This window comes from Chenopodium album, chromosome 11, assembly GCF_948465745.1.
Source record: "Chenopodium album chromosome 11, dcCheAlbu1.1, whole genome shotgun sequence".
Classification (NCBI taxonomy): Eukaryota; Viridiplantae; Streptophyta; class Magnoliopsida; order Caryophyllales; family Amaranthaceae; genus Chenopodium; species Chenopodium album.
Genome location: NC_137844.1, coordinates 7,639,151 through 7,656,864, shown reverse-complemented (window position 1 = coordinate 7,656,864; position 17,714 = coordinate 7,639,151). Strand labels below are relative to the sequence as shown.

At 35.9% G+C, this 17,714-nt stretch overlaps 3 protein-coding genes and 1 pseudogene across 3 annotated transcripts; 2 read left to right on the top strand and 2 right to left on the bottom strand.

Moving 5' to 3' along the window:
• Positions 1–1,197: 1,197 nt before the first annotated feature.
• LOC145566190 (cation/H(+) antiporter 14-like) lies at positions 1,198–4,110 on the bottom strand. The gene is made up of 3 exons (XM_081625694.1): positions 3,868–4,110; positions 2,593–3,561; positions 1,198–2,346 (listed from the first exon to the last, which is right to left on the bottom strand). Exons 1-3 carry the CDS (start codon positions 4,108–4,110, stop codon positions 1,198–1,200), a joined length of 2,361 nt encoding a protein of 786 aa, XP_081481820.1.
• A 1,638-nt stretch (positions 4,111–5,748) lies between these two features.
• LOC145566189 (cation/H(+) antiporter 14-like) lies at positions 5,749–9,016 on the bottom strand. The gene is made up of 4 exons (XM_081625693.1): positions 8,747–9,016; positions 7,332–8,300; positions 6,393–7,005; positions 5,749–6,275 (listed from the first exon to the last, which is right to left on the bottom strand). The coding sequence occupies exons 1-4, from the start codon at positions 9,014–9,016 to the stop codon at positions 5,749–5,751; spliced, it is 2,379 nt and encodes a 792-aa protein (XP_081481819.1).
• A 1,173-nt stretch (positions 9,017–10,189) lies between these two features.
• Positions 10,190–13,298, top strand: LOC145568439 (putative methyltransferase PMT2; annotated as a pseudogene).
• Positions 13,299–15,784: 2,486 nt separating this feature from the next.
• On the top strand, positions 15,785–17,419 carry LOC145568438 (protein PHYTOCHROME KINASE SUBSTRATE 3-like). The gene has a single exon (XM_081627860.1). The coding sequence runs from the start codon at positions 15,923–15,925 to the stop codon at positions 17,141–17,143; it is 1,221 nt and encodes a 406-aa protein (XP_081483986.1). The 5' UTR covers positions 15,785–15,922; the 3' UTR covers positions 17,144–17,419.
• The last annotated feature ends 295 nt before the right edge of the window (positions 17,420–17,714 follow it).

Genomic DNA, 17,714 nt, shown 5'->3' with positions numbered 1-17,714 from the left:
TTGATCCAACTATTATAATTCTAATTTTAGGAATATGTTCCATGTTCTACCTATCATCGGCTGCTTTGTTTTTTAATACTCTTGCTACTTGGTTACTATTCGTCATTGATGTTTTACTCAACTTTGTCTATGAAAGTCGTCTATTTTTATGTGTGGCTGGTGGTATAAGAGTTTTTGCTTGCATATACCAAGTCAACTTAAGCATCTTCTTTATGTGGAGGTCAAATTTGTAGCTCTCAAATTCCCTAACTATAGCCAGTGTGCTTTGTGCTTGTTGTTATGGATCTTTAGCTTGTTTCAGGCAGCTCCGTTACAATAAGCACAGTGCACGTTGGCTTTTCCGTTGGGTTTGTCGCGAGTTTTGTGACATTGAAGAAGGCTAGGAAGGAATAAAAAATGTGCTTAATGATTCAAGGATTGGTGTCAAGGTACGTATTGTATCTAGTCCTAGACTGTATTAGTTGATTGTTGCATGATCGCTAGAATCAAATTACTAAGTTTAAGGTTTGAGGTGTATATGCTTCTCATCTGCCTAAAATTCAAGTAAATTGGTTTTATTCTATGCTTATTTGGATTGATATTGAAGTTTTTGGAAATCTTCATTCTAATTTGGATACTCTGTTATGCTTCTGCTCTTAATCAATTAATTACATTAAATTTCTTTACATGAGAGAATGATACTGGTAATTTGATTTGTATTCTAAATAAAAGATGTGAATGTATAATCATGTTAAATTTCATATTATGTTTGTACAATACATTGTAATGTTTTTCCTTGTATATTAGTGAAAACAATGTCAAAATTGATAAACTACGACTTTCAGAGGGGGGGTTTGGGGGGCATCAAAATTGATGAGAGTTAATTACTATAACACCAGATTCACTATTCCCAGAATGCTCGTTTATACACATGTAGCCTGTGGTCGGATTTTCATTATTTTGCCCATTGCTTATAGTGGTCAATAAGGTATCGATCATGCCCGGAGAAGAGGGAGGGGGCTGCGAGTGTCAGTGTGCCTTGTTAAGGATTGAAACTTCCAACCTCATGTTTCTGAGGTAAATGTGGTACAAACTAATTGACTATGGCACACCTACCTCACCCTCGAAAATTGTCTGTTTATGGCTAGGAACCAACTTTACTCTTTGGAAAACATTATTTCACACTTTTGCTTCCGGCACCATCAGATTCTTAAACCATCATAGATCATCCTCATCGTCTTCAATATCATTTTGATCAACACTCTTTTTAGTCTTATGAGGTCGCTCTTGCACAACTAAAACCGAGAATTCAAATTCCGGAGAAACTAGCATATCTCCAAAAATCCCTAACTCCGGATATTCACACCATCGGTCCAAAAGCCCGAATAAGGGAGTACACCCAGGCTCATGGTATCTGCCTACTACCGCGAAATCTATCTCATCTTTCATGCTTACAACAATATCAGTAGTTTCTCCACCGTCGTTAACTGTTACCTCTACGAATGACACTCTATTGTTATCTTTACACCGGCACTGGAAATCTTGGATAGCATTGTAGTCATTAAAGGTGCTATATGAAGGCTTCAGCGAATTTAACCTAATTACGCTGAGCCTAATATTTGGATGATTCACGAATATAGTGGCATATGCTAGAGCCTCTTGGTCATCCACCCCGCCTATGAAGAAAATAGCAATGTGATAAACATCGCTAAGGTGAGCCTGATTTTGATCACCTCGATCAATTAGCATGCCTATGGAACATGGAGCCTTTTCTAGAACCATCTTATTGACGTCTCTTATGGGTTGAGATGCATGTTGGAAACCCATATCGTTAGTCCATTGTGCATGGAAAGGTAGGATGAGTAGACTCACATTATGGCTATGTGCAATGCTGCATATATCATCGTGCATGGCTGTGTATGAAGACACTGAAATGTAGTGATGTGGGCGAATAGTACCATTAGTCTTACGTTCAAGGTTCACCAAGGCATTAACTGTGCGGTTGCAACGAGAGAGGTTTGAGCGATAAGCAGATGAGGATTGGATCTCGTGTAGGGGCGCTAGGATAGGGAGGGAGACGCAGCCAGCAGTAAGTGGAATAAGTTGGAGGGCAATGACGGGTAAAGGCTTTTGTTGTGTAGAGTGGAAAGCTTGAAGAAGGCGTATAATTCCGGGTAGATTTTCTTCCTTATATATGCATGATAATACGCGCAAAGTGCCCGTTGCAGCTGATGTAAGTATACCTTGTCTTATAATCGTTGAATATTGTGTTGATGGTTCATATATGTATCTCACTAGGGGTAAGAAGGTTCCAGTGCAAAACAGAATATGTAGCGACAAAGTTGTGTAGTGTTCTGCGCTCAATATCTGCAGTGTTATGCAAACATAATGTAAATACAACAGATTGTAATCTCAAAATAGACAACACTATTAAATCATAGCTTCGGTATTAATCAACTTAAAAAACGCAGGAATAACATGTTCAAATGATTGAAATAAGAGATAATAAATTCATATAAGTTCAAATAAGTATACTGAAACTTAAACTCACAACTAAAATAAGTTGTGATAAGTTCATATAGGAAATTAAGAACAAAAAAGTATGTATCTCACCCCTTGTTCTTGAAATTGGCCGAGCATAACTATATCTAGCAAACCTGCCGAAGCCATGATGATTGAAAGGGAAATCGTGGTCCTGACATGAACTCCGAAAAACATGGTGGGAACAAGTGTTCCCAAGAACTTACCACATACGCCCAATATCATAATAATCTCTACTGTAAGAGAGTTTGAGCTGAGAGAATTGAAGTCTGCTTCAAATCCATGCATAGCACAAAAGATAGGGAAAAAAACACATGAAGTAATGGTGTCTAATTTTTCAGACAAAATCGAGGCTAGTGGTTCTTCAGGCAGGAAGAATCCAAACAAGAAAACCGCGAGAGGGTGATGAACTTGTAAGCTAAGGAAGGCTAATAAAAGAACAATCAAGAGGATAACCATGAAATGGCTGTCTTTTACACGTTCGCCTTCGGGTGTATAGCTAACAATATGAATGATTAATGGCCTACAAACTGAAAACATAAAAATGTAGGTTCCAGAAACCATAACTGGGTGCCAAAAGTCGCCGGCAAGGACAGGGTTTATAAGACTGTACATCAGGAAAGTTAGAAACATTCCAAAGATATCAAGGACCAAAGATGCTGCACAAGCCAAGCGACCGAGCTGCGAGTTGCTTATGCCAACTTCATTAACATGGTTGCATGTAACCATGAAGAAGGTTTGAGCATTGAGTAGAATCACTTTGATTATTCCTTCTAATCCATCAGAAAAGTTAAGCATTCTAACTCCAGCATAGCTTAATGCCAATGACGCGATTAAGCCAGAAAAACTTATGATAACAGTTTCCTTGTCTATTCTTTTCAATAATGCTCCTACATTAGTTTCCACTCCTAATATGAATGAGTAAAATACGAAACCTAAGTATGATAAGGTTTTTATCAAGTAATTGACCGTCGGATGGAGTAATGCCTGAAAGTCAAGTATATTCTTGGAACATAGTAGTCCAATTACAAAAAATCCACCCTGTATGTACAAGAAAAAAAAAACATAGTAAGGGTTAGTTTACCATAGAAAAATGGGGGGAAAGGCGATACACGTCTAGTCACAAATGATTACAAAACATGAATGTATAACAGGAGGATTTTTAGGAGCACACAGAGGTATATAGGATGTATAATGGGATAGATAACACTCCCTTAAATTTGTGCATATTATATACTATTATTAGTAAAATTAGTTGATGATTGCATTGGATTTGATTGTAATACGTAGGAAACTTAAGGGAATGTATGTAATGTTTTAGATTGTAATGAAAATTCGGTAACTTACAAACATCCTAGACAATACTGGCAAGCCAAGAGGTCTAAGCAAGAACGAAGTTGTTGAAATCGTAAGCAAGATTATAGCGAGTAGCAATATGCATATTGATGATTCTGAACCTTGAGGATAATAGGGGTTGGACCATACACTCGAAGCTCTTAATAAGAAAGGCCATTCTTGGCACATCATCTCGGTGTTGTTCCAAGTAGCCTGACTCCACATTTGGAGTATTCCATTTGAGGTTGATGCCATGTTAACTTCTTTATTAATTTGTAACTCGATTTTGTTTTTCACATCACAATATAAAAAGATTTTGAGCGAAAATGTGCTTGAGATTAGAAGTGTATTGTGAAGATTTTACAAAATTAAAAGAGAGGAAAGGAATAGGCTCAGCTCTTATTATTATGATGATATACATTGTATATGAAATTAAATTGGGATGAATATTAGGTATAAGAAATAATTAATTAGTTTAAGCTTCCTAAATAAAGAAATATCTGCTTGGAAATGGTTGTACTTTTTGGCATGCATGAATCTAAATTTAGATTAATGACATGCACCAACGATTTCTAAGGTTTTTCAGGCCAACAATATTTCTAAAATAAATGACTTAAAATTCTTTGCTGGCTTAGCTTGGTGTTCTTAACTGAGTTAAATTTACACAAAGCATCAATAATTTGACGCGCACAATGTCACAACTGAGTAGCCTAGTGAGACGCAAGCTGGAGATTACAATGAAGATCAACTGGTTCCGAAATTCAAATCTCTCTTCCTTATTACACATATTTTCTTATAGTTAACAAACTCGAAACAATAGTATTCTTGAGACTTGAGAGTCTCAGAGTCTAGACACGAGTGGGTTCAAGGCTGATCACTTCAAGCTATGAATAAGCTAAGAGAATAATTGAAACGACAAAAATGTATTTCTATGTAGGGATGTCAATGCAAGTGCTTCAAGGAGGATGCATGGTTTGTAGCTTTATTTGTATATGGAGTGGCAAATTTGTAGCTAATGTTTGGGCTCAATCTCAGTCATATGAAAGGGTTGCATTGGATATATAAGTGATCCGGGGTGGTTCAATTTTTGTGTATTAAACACCTGCAATTCGACGGAGATGGATGCTATTGTTGGTCGGTATGGTCATATGGAATGAACGCAACTCGATTATCTTTACATGTTGTGCTCATCACCCAATCGAAGTCGTTGCTAGTCCTTTATCTTTCCATAGGCAGGTGAGAAAGGAACCCTAGGTAAAACATTTGTAAATTGCTCTTAGGAAATGACCATGCTACCTGTAAATGATTAAGAAGGCGAAAGATGGTGCTTGTGATGGGTCTTACCTATGAGTTATTATAAGTGAGATTTTGTCCATTGTTAATTGTATGTTTAGCTATTAAGTTTACAAATGTTTTTAGGGAGGCTAATGAAGTGGCACATATATGTGTGGGGCCGGGGTATGTCTTACTATATTATTGAAGATGTAATTGCTACTAATTTTTGTATAGTCACGCATTAATATAATGAAAGCTGTGACCCCTTGCCCCTTGGCCATTTTCCTAAAGAAAGAAAAAGAAATATAGACATGTAAATGGCAATGGACAATTGTGATTTGTGAAAAATAAATATTTCCAATAATAAAAGAAAGCTTGATACAAGAATATGATACACATATTTTCAAAAGTTCAACGATGGAAAAAATTTAGTTATGCTCAGTGTTAGTACATCATACATGTGATACATCTCTCGAATTTTCTTGATAAATAATGCTATGTATGATGAAATCAAGCATAATGGAAAAAGTTAGTTACACTCAATGTTAGTACTACATACAATAATCAGATTTTCTAAAATAAACAGAGTATTATGTATGATAAAATCAAGCATAATTATCACATTACAAAATCATCAATTAGATCATCATTTTCTGTTGTCTTATGAGGTTCCTCTTGCACAACCATAACCGAGAAGTTAAACTCTGGTGTCACAAGCATGTCCCCCAAAATCCCCAACTCCGGGTACTCGCACCATCGATCTGTAAGGCCAAACAAGGGTGTACATCCAGGCTCATGGTATCTACCTACGACGGCTAAATCGATTTCATTTTTAAAGGCAATGACAGCATTCGTAGTCTCTGCCCCATCACTGACAACTATCTCCTGTAATGACATTCTCTCATTGCCCTGCAGTTTATGGTGAAATTCTTGAATGACAGCATAGTCATCAAAGCTGTGGGTGTTACTCTCTGACATTTTCGATTTTAACCATATGACGGTAAGCCTAATGCTAGGATGACTAGCAAATAGGGTGGCATACGCGAGAGCCTCATGATCATCTGCTCCGCCTATGAAGAATATAGCAACACGATACTCAACATCGAGTATGGTAACATCTTTATCCCCTCGATCGACTAGTAGGCCTGCAGAGTCCAATTTAAACAGGGGATTGGGAAGTTATGAACATAATAAATAGAATTTTCCTAGAGAAAATATTCAATAATTGACTCCATAAGTCAGAAACATAGATTCGTCCCTACCTGCAGAACACGGTGCCTTTTCGAAAACCATCTTGTTGACATCTCTTATGGCTTCAGATAAGTGTTCCACTTCTCTGTCTGCAGTCCATTGTACATGAAAAGGTAGAATAAGAAGGCTGGTTTTCTTTTCATGCGCGAGGCTGCATATATCATTATGCATAGTAGCATATGCAGACACTGAAATATAATGCTGCAGACGAGCAGCACCATCAGTCCTGCGTTCGAGGCTCAACAACGAGCTTATTATACGATTGCAACGACCAATGTTTGAGCGAAAGGCAGCAGAGGATTGAATTTCATGGAAGGGAGCAAGGATAGGTTGAGTGACACGGCCAGTGAGTTGAATGAGTTGGAGAGCAATGACTGGAAGAGGCGTTTCGTGTGTAGGATTAAACGCCTCGAGGAGACGGAGAATTCCTGGTAGATTCTCTTCCTTGTGAATACATGCTAATACTTGCAAAGTGCCTGTTTCAGCTGATGCAATCACACCTTGTCTTAAGATCGTCGAGTATTGTCTTGATGGATTGTACATGAACTTCACAAGAGGCAGAAATGCACATGTACAGAACAAAATATGTATCCCAATTACGGTGTAGTGTTCTGGTTCCATAACCTGCAGTTTCAATGACACGCACAAATCCAGAAATAATGTTACAATAGTACACTTTAGTTAGTATGACTGTATGAGTACATTAGCTAGATGTTATAAAATGCAACATTTTACAACATAACTAGCTCATTTCGCCTGTTTTTGAATTGATCGGTTCTTAATATTTGATTTATGCTAATTTACTCGTGTTTTTGTCACATACAATCAACAAATGTAAACAGAGTTTTTACAAAATACTGAAATTGGTATTTAGAGTTGAAGTGAACATGGCCTAATTTATTAGCATAATCTCATAATGTGGATTATATAGAGAAGTTAGCATGACTTACCCCGGAATGACGAAATATACCGAGCATTGCAATGTCAAGGAAACCGCCGGAACATAAGATGAAACCAAGGGAAACGGCGCTCCAAAAAGGTACACCGAAAATCCTTGAAGATATAACAGTTCCTAGGAACTTGCCACTGATACTCAAGAAGACAATGAACTCTATTATTAAAGATTTTTTGCCAAGGTGATTAAAATCCGCTATAAATCCATGCATAGCACAAAAGACCGGCAAAAAGACACTAGAATTCATGAGATCTAATCGTTCGTTTAAAATCGAGGTAAGTGGCTCTTCTGGTAGGAACACCGCGAATAAGAATACTATCATGGGCTGACCAACTAGCAAGCTAAGAATTGTTAATACAAGAATGATCACGATGATTGCCAAGAAATGTGAGTCTTTCATACGACGTCCCTCAGGGGTGTAACTAATAATGACCAAGATTAACGGCCTACAAATGAACATCATAAAGAGATAGACCGCGATAACATAGAAAGGTAGCACAAAATGTCCACCTTTGAAAGGTATATAAACATTGAAAATCAGGAAAGTCGAGACCATTCCATAGACATCGATGACTAAAGATATAGCACAAGCTAAACGACCGATTTCCGAGTTGCTTATGCCAAGGTCGTTAACATGACTACAAGTAACCATGAAGAAGGTTTCAGCATGAAGGATCATCTGCCTTAAATAACCGGCCTCATCTTCCTTTATATTTAGGGCTTTTAATCCGGAATAACCAAATGCTAATGATGTAAAATAGCCTGAAAAACATATGATTATAGCCTTCTTTCTTACTTTTTTAATTAATGCTAACAAATTAAGTTCCACACCAAATATGAATGTATAAAATATGAACCCTATTTGTGAGAAACTGTTCATGAAGTAGTAAACTGTTGGGGGGACTAATGTTTGAAAACCAAGGGCATTTTTTGAGTATAATAGTCCAATAATAAAGAATCCACCCTGCACATAACATAAACAAGAAAGATTCATGTTAGGAAATTAAACTTTTACTATGTGTTTAATGAAAAAATTATACTTAAAAGATTTAAAATACAAGAATAATATTGACTATCGATTATTCTAATTTTATTACATATTCTTGGTCGTAAAGTTTGGAATAATTCATGTTTATCTCTTATTTTTAGTAAGCTAGTTATTGGTTTGGGCGATGCTACAAGTCATATTCATTTCTGGTAAGCTAATTTTTTTTTTTTTTGGGGGGGGGGGGGGGGGGGCTTGTATCACATTTCTATAAAAAAAATTACAAGCATTTGTACTCTCTAATTTTTTATTTTTTTTAAAAAAAAAATATTGTTGTTTTATTCATAAAACAATGTCCAAATTATATCATTGTGCTGAAATAAAAATATATGTATGAGGACATAATAAAGGGAAGTGAAACTTACAAACATTTTGGCCATGGCTGGCAAACCAATAGGTTTAAGGATGAAGGAAGTAAGGGTAATAATAAGCAAGATTATGCAAAATAGAAGGATAAATGTAGATGAATCTGAACCATGAGGATAAAAACGGTCGGACCATATGGTTGGAGACCCTAAATATATAGGCCGTTCTTGGCATAACATATCGGTTCCATTCCATGAACCTGCACTCCACAACTTTAAGGGATCATATTTTGATTTTATTGTCAATTGTTCTGCGGCCCCTGGGTCCATGGGGGAGCGGCTTTCTTTTCGTACCTAATTTTTTCTGGTTGTTTATGTAAAGTTTGATTTTGAGACGGATTTATTGTAGTTGGGTAGCGTTAGCAATTTCGAGAGAGATTATGAGAGAAAAAGTTTTTAAAAAGAGGTTTAAAGAAATTAGAGAGAAATGTTTATGAGCTAGCTAGAGGGAGGAATTTTTGGTAGATTTACTATAGATAGGAATTTAGGATGCCCAATGGAAAAATAGTGTGTACAGTTGGATTTTACCAGAATTACATAAGTTTTGTTACCTTTACTCTTATCTTTTGCGGCTTTACATATACCAAACAATAAATAATATACCTCGACTTCATTTTTTTTACGTAATTATTTTTGTTGGAAATACATCAATACAAGTAGTTTTTTTAACATTCCCTAAAAAAAAAAAGTAGTTTTTTAACATGTTACAGCAGAATATTAACCAAAAAAATTACTTCCCCCCCCCCCCCCCCCCCCCCCCTCTTCAAAAAAAAAAAAAAAAAAAAAAAAAAAAAAAAAAAACTATATGTTTTTCATTTAATTTCTATAAATAGAAAAATTAATTAATATCACAAATTAAACGAATTGCATTCCAAAAGAAAAAGTTAGATCATAATCATGATCATGCGACTATGATTTCGTTGAATTGTAAAACAGCAAGAATTTTTTCACAATCACCAGTCGCCAAATTCTATTGTGAGTTAAATTTGTAATTTTATTTTTCGAAGGTGTAACATTTTTTAATCTGAATTATTTTTTGTGTATTAGTTATTGATCTTATTACATGTAATTATTTTTTTTGTAGTAGTAGTTATGTGGGATTAATAATCCATTAATCCAACTAAATTTGTGTGATTTTGTTTCTTAGATCAGCATAAAGGGATAATTAGCATCTAAAATTTAAATTAATAATGTCTTGTATGATTTGAGAATCATCAAAATGATTTTTTTTATAATTGTTGAATTTTTTTTATGTTGTTTTGATTGTTGATGGTATACCTTGAGTTACTTGGGTAATGGAATTTGTTTGTATGATTAACATATGCTTGTGGGCGTAGCTAACACATAACACATTATTAGTGAACCACAGTAAAATCGTTGGTTAGGTATGTTAAGGCGCAAACTTTGATGTATGAACTGGTAACTGTTAATGTAGGTTAAAAAATGGGGACAAAAGGAAACTCAGGAGACAATAAAGCCAGAAGCCCGTTATCAGTTTTCATTGTGTTTGGATTGTGTTGTTTTTTCTATCTATTGGGTTCATGGCAGCGCAGTGGCTTCGGTAAGGGTGATCGAATCGCGGTACAGATCACACAGCAGACAGACTGTAGTATCCTCACTGATCTAAGCTATGAAACACATCATGGAGGTGAACTTCTTAATGAAGTCAAGAAATTTAAACCATGTCCTGATCATTTCATCGATTACACACCCTGTCATGACCAGGCGCGAGCAATGACCTTTCCTCGAGAGAATATGAACTATAGGGAGAGACATTGTCCTCCACAGGAGGAGAAATTGGATTGTCTGATACCTGCACCTAAGGGGTATGTGACCCCCTTTGCTTGGCCCAAGAGTCGCGATTATGTACCTTATGCAAACGCGCCTTACAAGAGTTTGACAGTAGAGAAGGCGGTCCAGAACTGGATACAGTATGAGGGTAATTTGTTTAGGTTCCCCGGTGGAGGAACGCAGTTCCCTCAAGGTGCAGATGCTTATATTAATGATTTAGCCTCTGTCATTCCTTTAGATAATGGGATGATTAGAACTGCTCTGGATACTGGCTGTAGGGTAAGTCTGATTCGTCTAATTAGATTTATTTGGTGTAACCATATATTATACTCCCTCCGTTTTGTATTAGTCTGTACTAGTACACTATAGATTAATATGGGACGGAGGGAGTTATACAGAGTTATAAGCAATTTCGATGATTACATGTTTTATAAGAGTAATTGACAAAATTTTAGCTAGGTTGCAAGTTGGGGAGCATATTTGTTCAAGAAAAATGTTCTAGCTATGTCAATTGCACCTAGAGACTCACACGAGGCACAGGTTCAGTTTGCTCTAGAAAGAGGAGTTCCTGCTATTATTGGTGTTTTGGGAACTATAAAGCTCGCGTATCCCCCTAGATCATTCGATATGGCTCACTGCTCTAGGTGTTTGATTCCGTGGGGTGCAAATGGTAAGTGGATTTTGTCAATTGTTGTACTAACACTGAATGTTACAAACCCGAATAAAGGCCTGAACCCCCAAGCTGCCAAAGAAAACAGAATGAATGAATTGTTGCTTAGTTTGTCTAATATTACAAGTTATTAAGGGAAGTGATATTATGTAGGTGGACTTTACATGATGGAAGTTGATAGAGTCCTTATACCTGGGGGCTACTGGATACTCTCCGGTCCACCCATCAACTGGGAAAACAATCATGTAGCATGGCAGCGTCCCAAGGAGGAGCTTCAAGAAGAACAAAGGAAAATTGAAGAGATTGCTGAGCTTCTGTGCTGGGAGAAAAAATCTCAGAAAGGTGAAATTGCTATTTGGAGAAAAAGAGAAAATTGCAGGGAACGTGTTTCTCGTGCTACTATGTGTGATCCACAATACGGCACTGATGTCTGGTAGATTTCTATGCGTTCTGTTCTTCTCTGCTGTTTTGTTTGTAGATTTTTCAACAAAATGAACCTATAACAGACCACTAACTAGCTATGTTAATTGGACTTGTGTAGTCGTGTACTCGTGTCAGGCATAGATATGTCAAATGATTATACTCCATGTCATCTTGAGAGTGTTGAGGATGTGACAAAAGTATTTGAAGTGAAATGAAGAGTCCGAGTAAAATAGACCACCAGATATAACTCGCCCAACTATGAGTACATTTTTGCTCTACCTTTCAAATTGCATTACTTAGAATTGTTGTTTGGCTTGTGCATAACTGGTATAAGAAGATGGAGACATGCATAACTCAGTACCCTGAAACAAGTTCTCCTGATGAAGTTTCTGGCGGAGAATGGAAGCAATTTCCAGACAGACTTAATGCTATTCCCTACAGAATAGAGAGTGGTTCTGTTCATGGAGTCACAGCTGTAACTTTTCAGGATGATATCAAACTTTGGTCAAAACACGTCGATTACTATAAAAGGGTGAGCAAACTGATTGATACAGGAAGGTACCGCAACATCATGGATATGAATGCTGGTTTAGGAAGTTTTGGTGCAGCACTTGATTCCCCTAGTTTGTGGGTTATGAATGTTTTGCCCACGATTGCTGAGAAGGATACTTTGGGTGTTGTTTATGAACGAGGTCTGATAGGAATATATCATGACTGGTAAGCCTTATGTAAACTTCTGCTTTCTGTTAGGTCAGGACTTAGCTATGCCTGTGTGCAAATTTGTGTCAATGATTTGGTTGCGCTGTTTCATGTCATCTTAGCTTACTATTCTTTCTTCCCACCAATTTCCATCAATGAACTGCTTGAGATTTTAATTTTTTTGTGTTAATAACTCGATAGTGTCCTTCTGTATGTGTGTGCAGGTGTGAAGCCTTCTCTACATACCCCAGGACTTATGACCTGATACATGCAAACCGTCTTTTTAGCTTGTATAAGAATAAGTAAGAAACATTTCATCATTCGTTCTTTTTGTTAAATCTTTTACAAATAAAGGTAGCCTGTCTTTATTGTGCGTTGTTAAAAATGTTCATGTCTAATAAAAAGCTATCTAACAATCATTCAATTGGTTCTTATAGATTTTTTCAATTCCTCTGTTTAAGCCTGTGTTATTAGTCCACCATATTAGAACTGCAAAATGTAATCTGGATAGACGGTATATATCTTATACAACTCTTAAAGCAAAATACACTCCAAGATGTGTTGCACCCCTTAGTGAGGTTTTAGGTCACAAACTAGGCCTATTGACTATTGAGTTTGCGCTATACAGTTAATGATCCTTCGGCTAACTCATGTAATTCATTGCTAAATCTGTTGTAAATCATTGCAGATGTAATGCAGAAGATATCCTACTAGAAATGGATCGCATCCTACGGCCTGAAGGGGCAGTGATATTCCGAGATGAAGTAGATGTACTTATGAAGGTGAAGAGAATAGCAGCCAGCATGAGATGGAACACCAAAATGGTGGATCATGAAGATGGCCCTCTCCTCACCGAAAAGGTATTGTTTGTTGTCAAGCAATACTGGGTCGCCGGTGAAAACAATTCCACTTCTGTGTAACTGAAGTCTGTAAGTAGAAACAATTTTAGTACAGTTACTGATACTACTGGCCAGGCAACCACAATTTTCGAGTAATTTTTTGTTCAGTTGAGTATGGATATCGAAGCAAGGTCCTCAATGTGCAGCAAGCCTTCCCACCATCTTTTTGTCGAGGTTTCTTGCACTCCTTGCAGATGCAGTGTACGCGTATCTGCAAGTGAGCGACTTTGCTTAGTGTTTTTCAGTTTTCTGATGTATACAGATGCCAAGCAGCTATGTTTTATCTGTTTTTGTCATCTAAGAAGTATATTGTACGGAGTACTTTTTGTGATAGTTTTGTTTGTACTTTGTACTAATTTTATAAGTAGTGAGGGTTCTGTAGTTCCAAATTATTAATTTTCGGTCAATTATTTTGTTAAATACTTTCTTTAATTAAACATGATCTTAGGCTTCTTTTAGCCCTGTTTCACCAACTTTTGATCTAAACGTTACTCATTCGATGATCATGGCTGATGATTGTGGTGCTATATCGTTCGAAAATCTAATGAAAGAAACACCCCAAAGCTTCTGATTACACTATATTTGAGCTTGATGATTAAAATTACAAGCCTCCTAAACTTTAATGGTCCGTCAATTGCATCCTCATTTGATCCTATAGAACTTAGGGAAGGAAGCATCTAAATGTCATTATTGTTTACTACAAGTATTTCAAGACATATATATCTTAAAAGCCAAAGAAAATAGACATGTAGATGTTGCACCATAACGTTTGTGTCAAACAAAAAACTCAAGGTTCAATATTAGACACGTAAATTATTCTCAAACGACCAAACCTTTTGAGATAGACCTAAATGAAAAGATTCACATTAGACATGTTAAATATTTGACATGATCCATATAATACCGTGTAAGATCTAATCTATAGTTAAGATAAGATGGATCTACAACATTTTTTAAAAAAATTTTACATATTAAAAGACAGTTAACCAATCAACAACTAAGATTATATGCTATATGTTGGCCACTTTATAATTTCAAACAGCAAATATTTTGTGGAAAAACAACTTCGATAAACTCTCAAAATCAATGTCATATTCGAGCGTCTCAATCACCCCATTTAAATTCCTTATTTATGGCGAACAAAGTCATTTACTTGTGAAAAAGGGACCCTATTTTTAGATATGAATGGCTAATATTCTACTTTTTTGCTAACCACTTGTTATATAACCTATGATGTCCCCCCCTTGTCAAATTATATCTCCTGTTCAACAAGTGCATTAAATTATATTTTCTACTGTTATGAGTGTTATCATAATAATAATGTTACTAAAGCATATATTATAATGTTAGTTAAATAGTGTTATTCTTTTTTTAGTATCTAAGTTTTCATCTTTCTTTTTTGCTATATCACAAATGACTAGCTTCCTTTTAGTCATGAACTCTTTCTCTTTGTCACTAGCCTTGGACATGGTGGGTCGTTATATTATCCATTATATTTTCTGATAGGGAAACTCGTAAAGTTAGGAATAGCACATATAATCTATTATGTGTATAAGGACAATTTGATCATGTGTTGTATACATACCGTGTTCATATCTTGTGGCCTTTAACGTAATGTTAGGAATAGCATAATTACAATATGCGTGTATAAGGAGTAAGGACAATTTAATCATGTTGGGAGTTAATATTCGAAACTTATGCAAAGTCATATGTGAGTCGCGATAAAAATAGAGAGCTGTTTATTACTTTTTAGCTTAAGGGGTGACTCAAATTATTAAATTACTTTATAGCCTTATGAATTTGAGATTACCTAAATTCAATTACTAACCATGTCGATTCTAAAGTACTCATGTATATTATTTAAACCGCAATTTAACAATTGATTAATGATTTTAGACTAAAACAAGTTGACACATTGTGAATGAAAAATGTCAATAGTTTATCAAACCTCTAATCAAGACAATTATATATACATTCTTTCATGCATAATCAGTTCTTAGAAAGATTATAAATCCTACCTAATACAACAACAGGATTTGATGATCTTGATCCTATACACAACACTTAATTATGTTCTTAATTGCTGTATATTTTTTTCCTGAAATGCACCTAGCTTTATGTTCTACAAATGGTCTGAAAAGGTATTTTCAACACATTATTGACTAACTAAATCAAGAAAAATCAGAAATGAAACATAAAAAAGTCTAATAAAGTTGTGTACTTAGGTTTTTTTTTAAAACAGAGAAGTTGTGTATTTAGTTTAAAGAAAAGAACCAACCAAAAAACAGTGGAAAACAATTTTTAAAAAAGGATGCCAAAAAAAACATTATGTGTTAAAAAAAAAAAAGGTTTGGTAGAGCAGCCATAGAAGATTGTGTCCTTTATGGGGGAAATTTTATAGTGAAAGACAAAGATAGATCTTGGAGGCATTTCATCTGGAGGTAAGGAAAAAGGTGATAAACTGTCATTCAAGCTTCAAGCATATTGGCCCCACTTATTTTATAACTTTACCATCCATTTATTAATTTTACTTGTAATTATCTCTATTTATATACAACCCTTGCACTAAGTTATTGCTAAGGGCCTAACATACAACTTCATTTTGCTTTAAATTATCTCATCACCTTCTCATCTTCACTCACAAAGTCTCAATTAATTTACTACACTTTCTTTTTTCATTTTTTTTTTCTCTCTATGGCGACGGCGATTTTCTCACCTAATTTCAAGGGTAACGAGGGTGGTGTAACCTACCCTCGAGATGTATCGTTCTCCTCGTACCTTGATACAGCCGAGAGGGACTTTGTTAGGAGTCTAGCGGAATCTATTAATAATAGTCCCTCTCCTGCTCGAGAAGTTTCCACCCCACGAGCAGTGATCGTGGGGAGGAACATTTCTCGAGCTCAAAGAAGTGGTGAATCGGATGTTTTTGGAGCCGAGAGATACTTTAATAAAAATATTGATGATGATGAAAAAGGCGGTAGGAGTCATGTTGTTGTATCAAGAAAGGGTGGAGGTCGTGGTGGCGGGATCAATAGCCATATATATAGGCATCATAAAAGAGAGAAAAGAGATGTTTTGTTAGAAGGGACAAAATCATCGAGGAGTAATATGAGTAGTACTACTAGTCTTAAGTCACCAACTCCAAGTCTTAAATCCGAAGGAAGTTTTAACACCCAAATTGGGTTGTTATTGCCTAAAAAAACTTTCTCCGGTTTTCAATGTAAAGGGTCTTGTTTTGACAAGAAATCCGTTTATACTACAAACACTACTTCTCATCAAAAACCTCAATCTTCTCCCAAGTCATACCAAGGGAATGAGAATGGGTATCGAAAAAGCCGGTCTTCTCATCATCATGAACACTTTGCATTCCCTATCATAGACACGGCTTCTTTTCTCTTAGATCAACCTAAGAAAACAATAGATGTGTTTGGGATTCACCAACTAGGTAAGCAAGAAATCGAACACAACCTCGAAAGGAAGCTTTCAATCCTATCATGGGACGCGATCCCAAACTCCCCTACTACGACTCCATTCACAATTTCATTAGCGAAAAAAAAAACTAATCCTAGTGTAAGGACCGAAGATGATGAAGATGTGTGTAGTGATGCAAGCTCCGATCTTTTCGAGATTGGAAATCTTTCCGGTGTTCCCGGTAGTCAGACATCAACCCCTTACTATGCACCTAGTGAAAGGAGCATTGAGTGGAGCGTGGTTACAGCTAGCGCGGCTGATAACTTCTCTTCCTTTTCAGACCACGAAGATGATCACAAAAACACCATCCCTCGACAAAGAAGTCATAAGAACATCACCCTAGAGAGAAAAAAGGTGCAAAGAAACTCGAATTCCGGTGGAATGTTCCTAGGGTGTACGAGTCACAAAGCCGTCGATGTTGTAAGAAACTACCATCAACCATGAAATTGACATCGATTGTACAATATTGTTATTGGTGTATGCCAATCTTTAAAAAATGGTTACTTTAGTATGATTTTCGTACGTTTTTGTCAATGTATGGCATTGTTAAACTATGATGATGATGATTAGTAGTACAATTTTTTTTTTCCTGTAGTGATATGGTAAGATAAGATATTGTTATTATTGAATTAGAGGTATGAAATCATGTATTAGACCTACCAAAATTACTATGAGAATGATATATGATTATGGATTTCTAATATCTTTATGGCAATGATGAACAAGAGCTTTATTCTTTGCTTTCTTGTCAACCAAAGTTAGAGCATTTCATGGGACAAAAAATGGGAACCCGGATTGTTTATTTTCTTTCATAATTTTTTATAAAATTGATGGACCTATTATTCTAGATGCACATTTGCCTAACCACATTGCCACACCACATTGGTTCTTTGCCAAAATTGTTCTATTGGCTTTTTCTTGTGTTGTCACATTATTTTACCTATTATTGTAATCATTTCTCACACGTATTATTATTATTATTATTATTATTATTATTATTATTATTATTATTATT

Bases quoted from the DNA above. Each gene is read 5' to 3' on its own strand.
- LOC145566189 (XM_081625693.1), bottom strand. From the start codon at position 9,016: ATGGACCCAGGGGCCGCAGAACAATTGACAATAAAATCAAAATATGAT. The intron at 8,301-8,746 runs GTAAGTTTCACT...TGTTATGTGCAG, and splicing joins CAGCCATGGCCAAAATGTTT to GGTGGATTCTTTATTATTGG. The intron at 6,276-6,392 runs GTAGGGACGAAT...TGGACTCTGCAG, and splicing joins AAAGGCACCGTGTTCTGCAG to GCCTACTAGTCGATCGAGGG.
- LOC145568438 (XM_081627860.1), top strand. From the start codon at position 15,923: ATGGCGACGGCGATTTTCTCACCTAATTTCAAGGGTAACGAGGGTGGT.
- LOC145566190 (XM_081625694.1), bottom strand. From the start codon at position 4,110: ATGGCATCAACCTCAAATGGAATACTCCAAATGTGGAGTCAGGCTACT. The intron at 3,562-3,867 runs GTAAGTTACCGA...TTGTACATACAG, and splicing joins CAGTATTGTCTAGGATGTTT to GGTGGATTTTTTGTAATTGG. The intron at 2,347-2,592 runs GTGAGATACATA...ATAACACTGCAG, and splicing joins GCCAATTTCAAGAACAAGGG to ATATTGAGCGCAGAACACTA.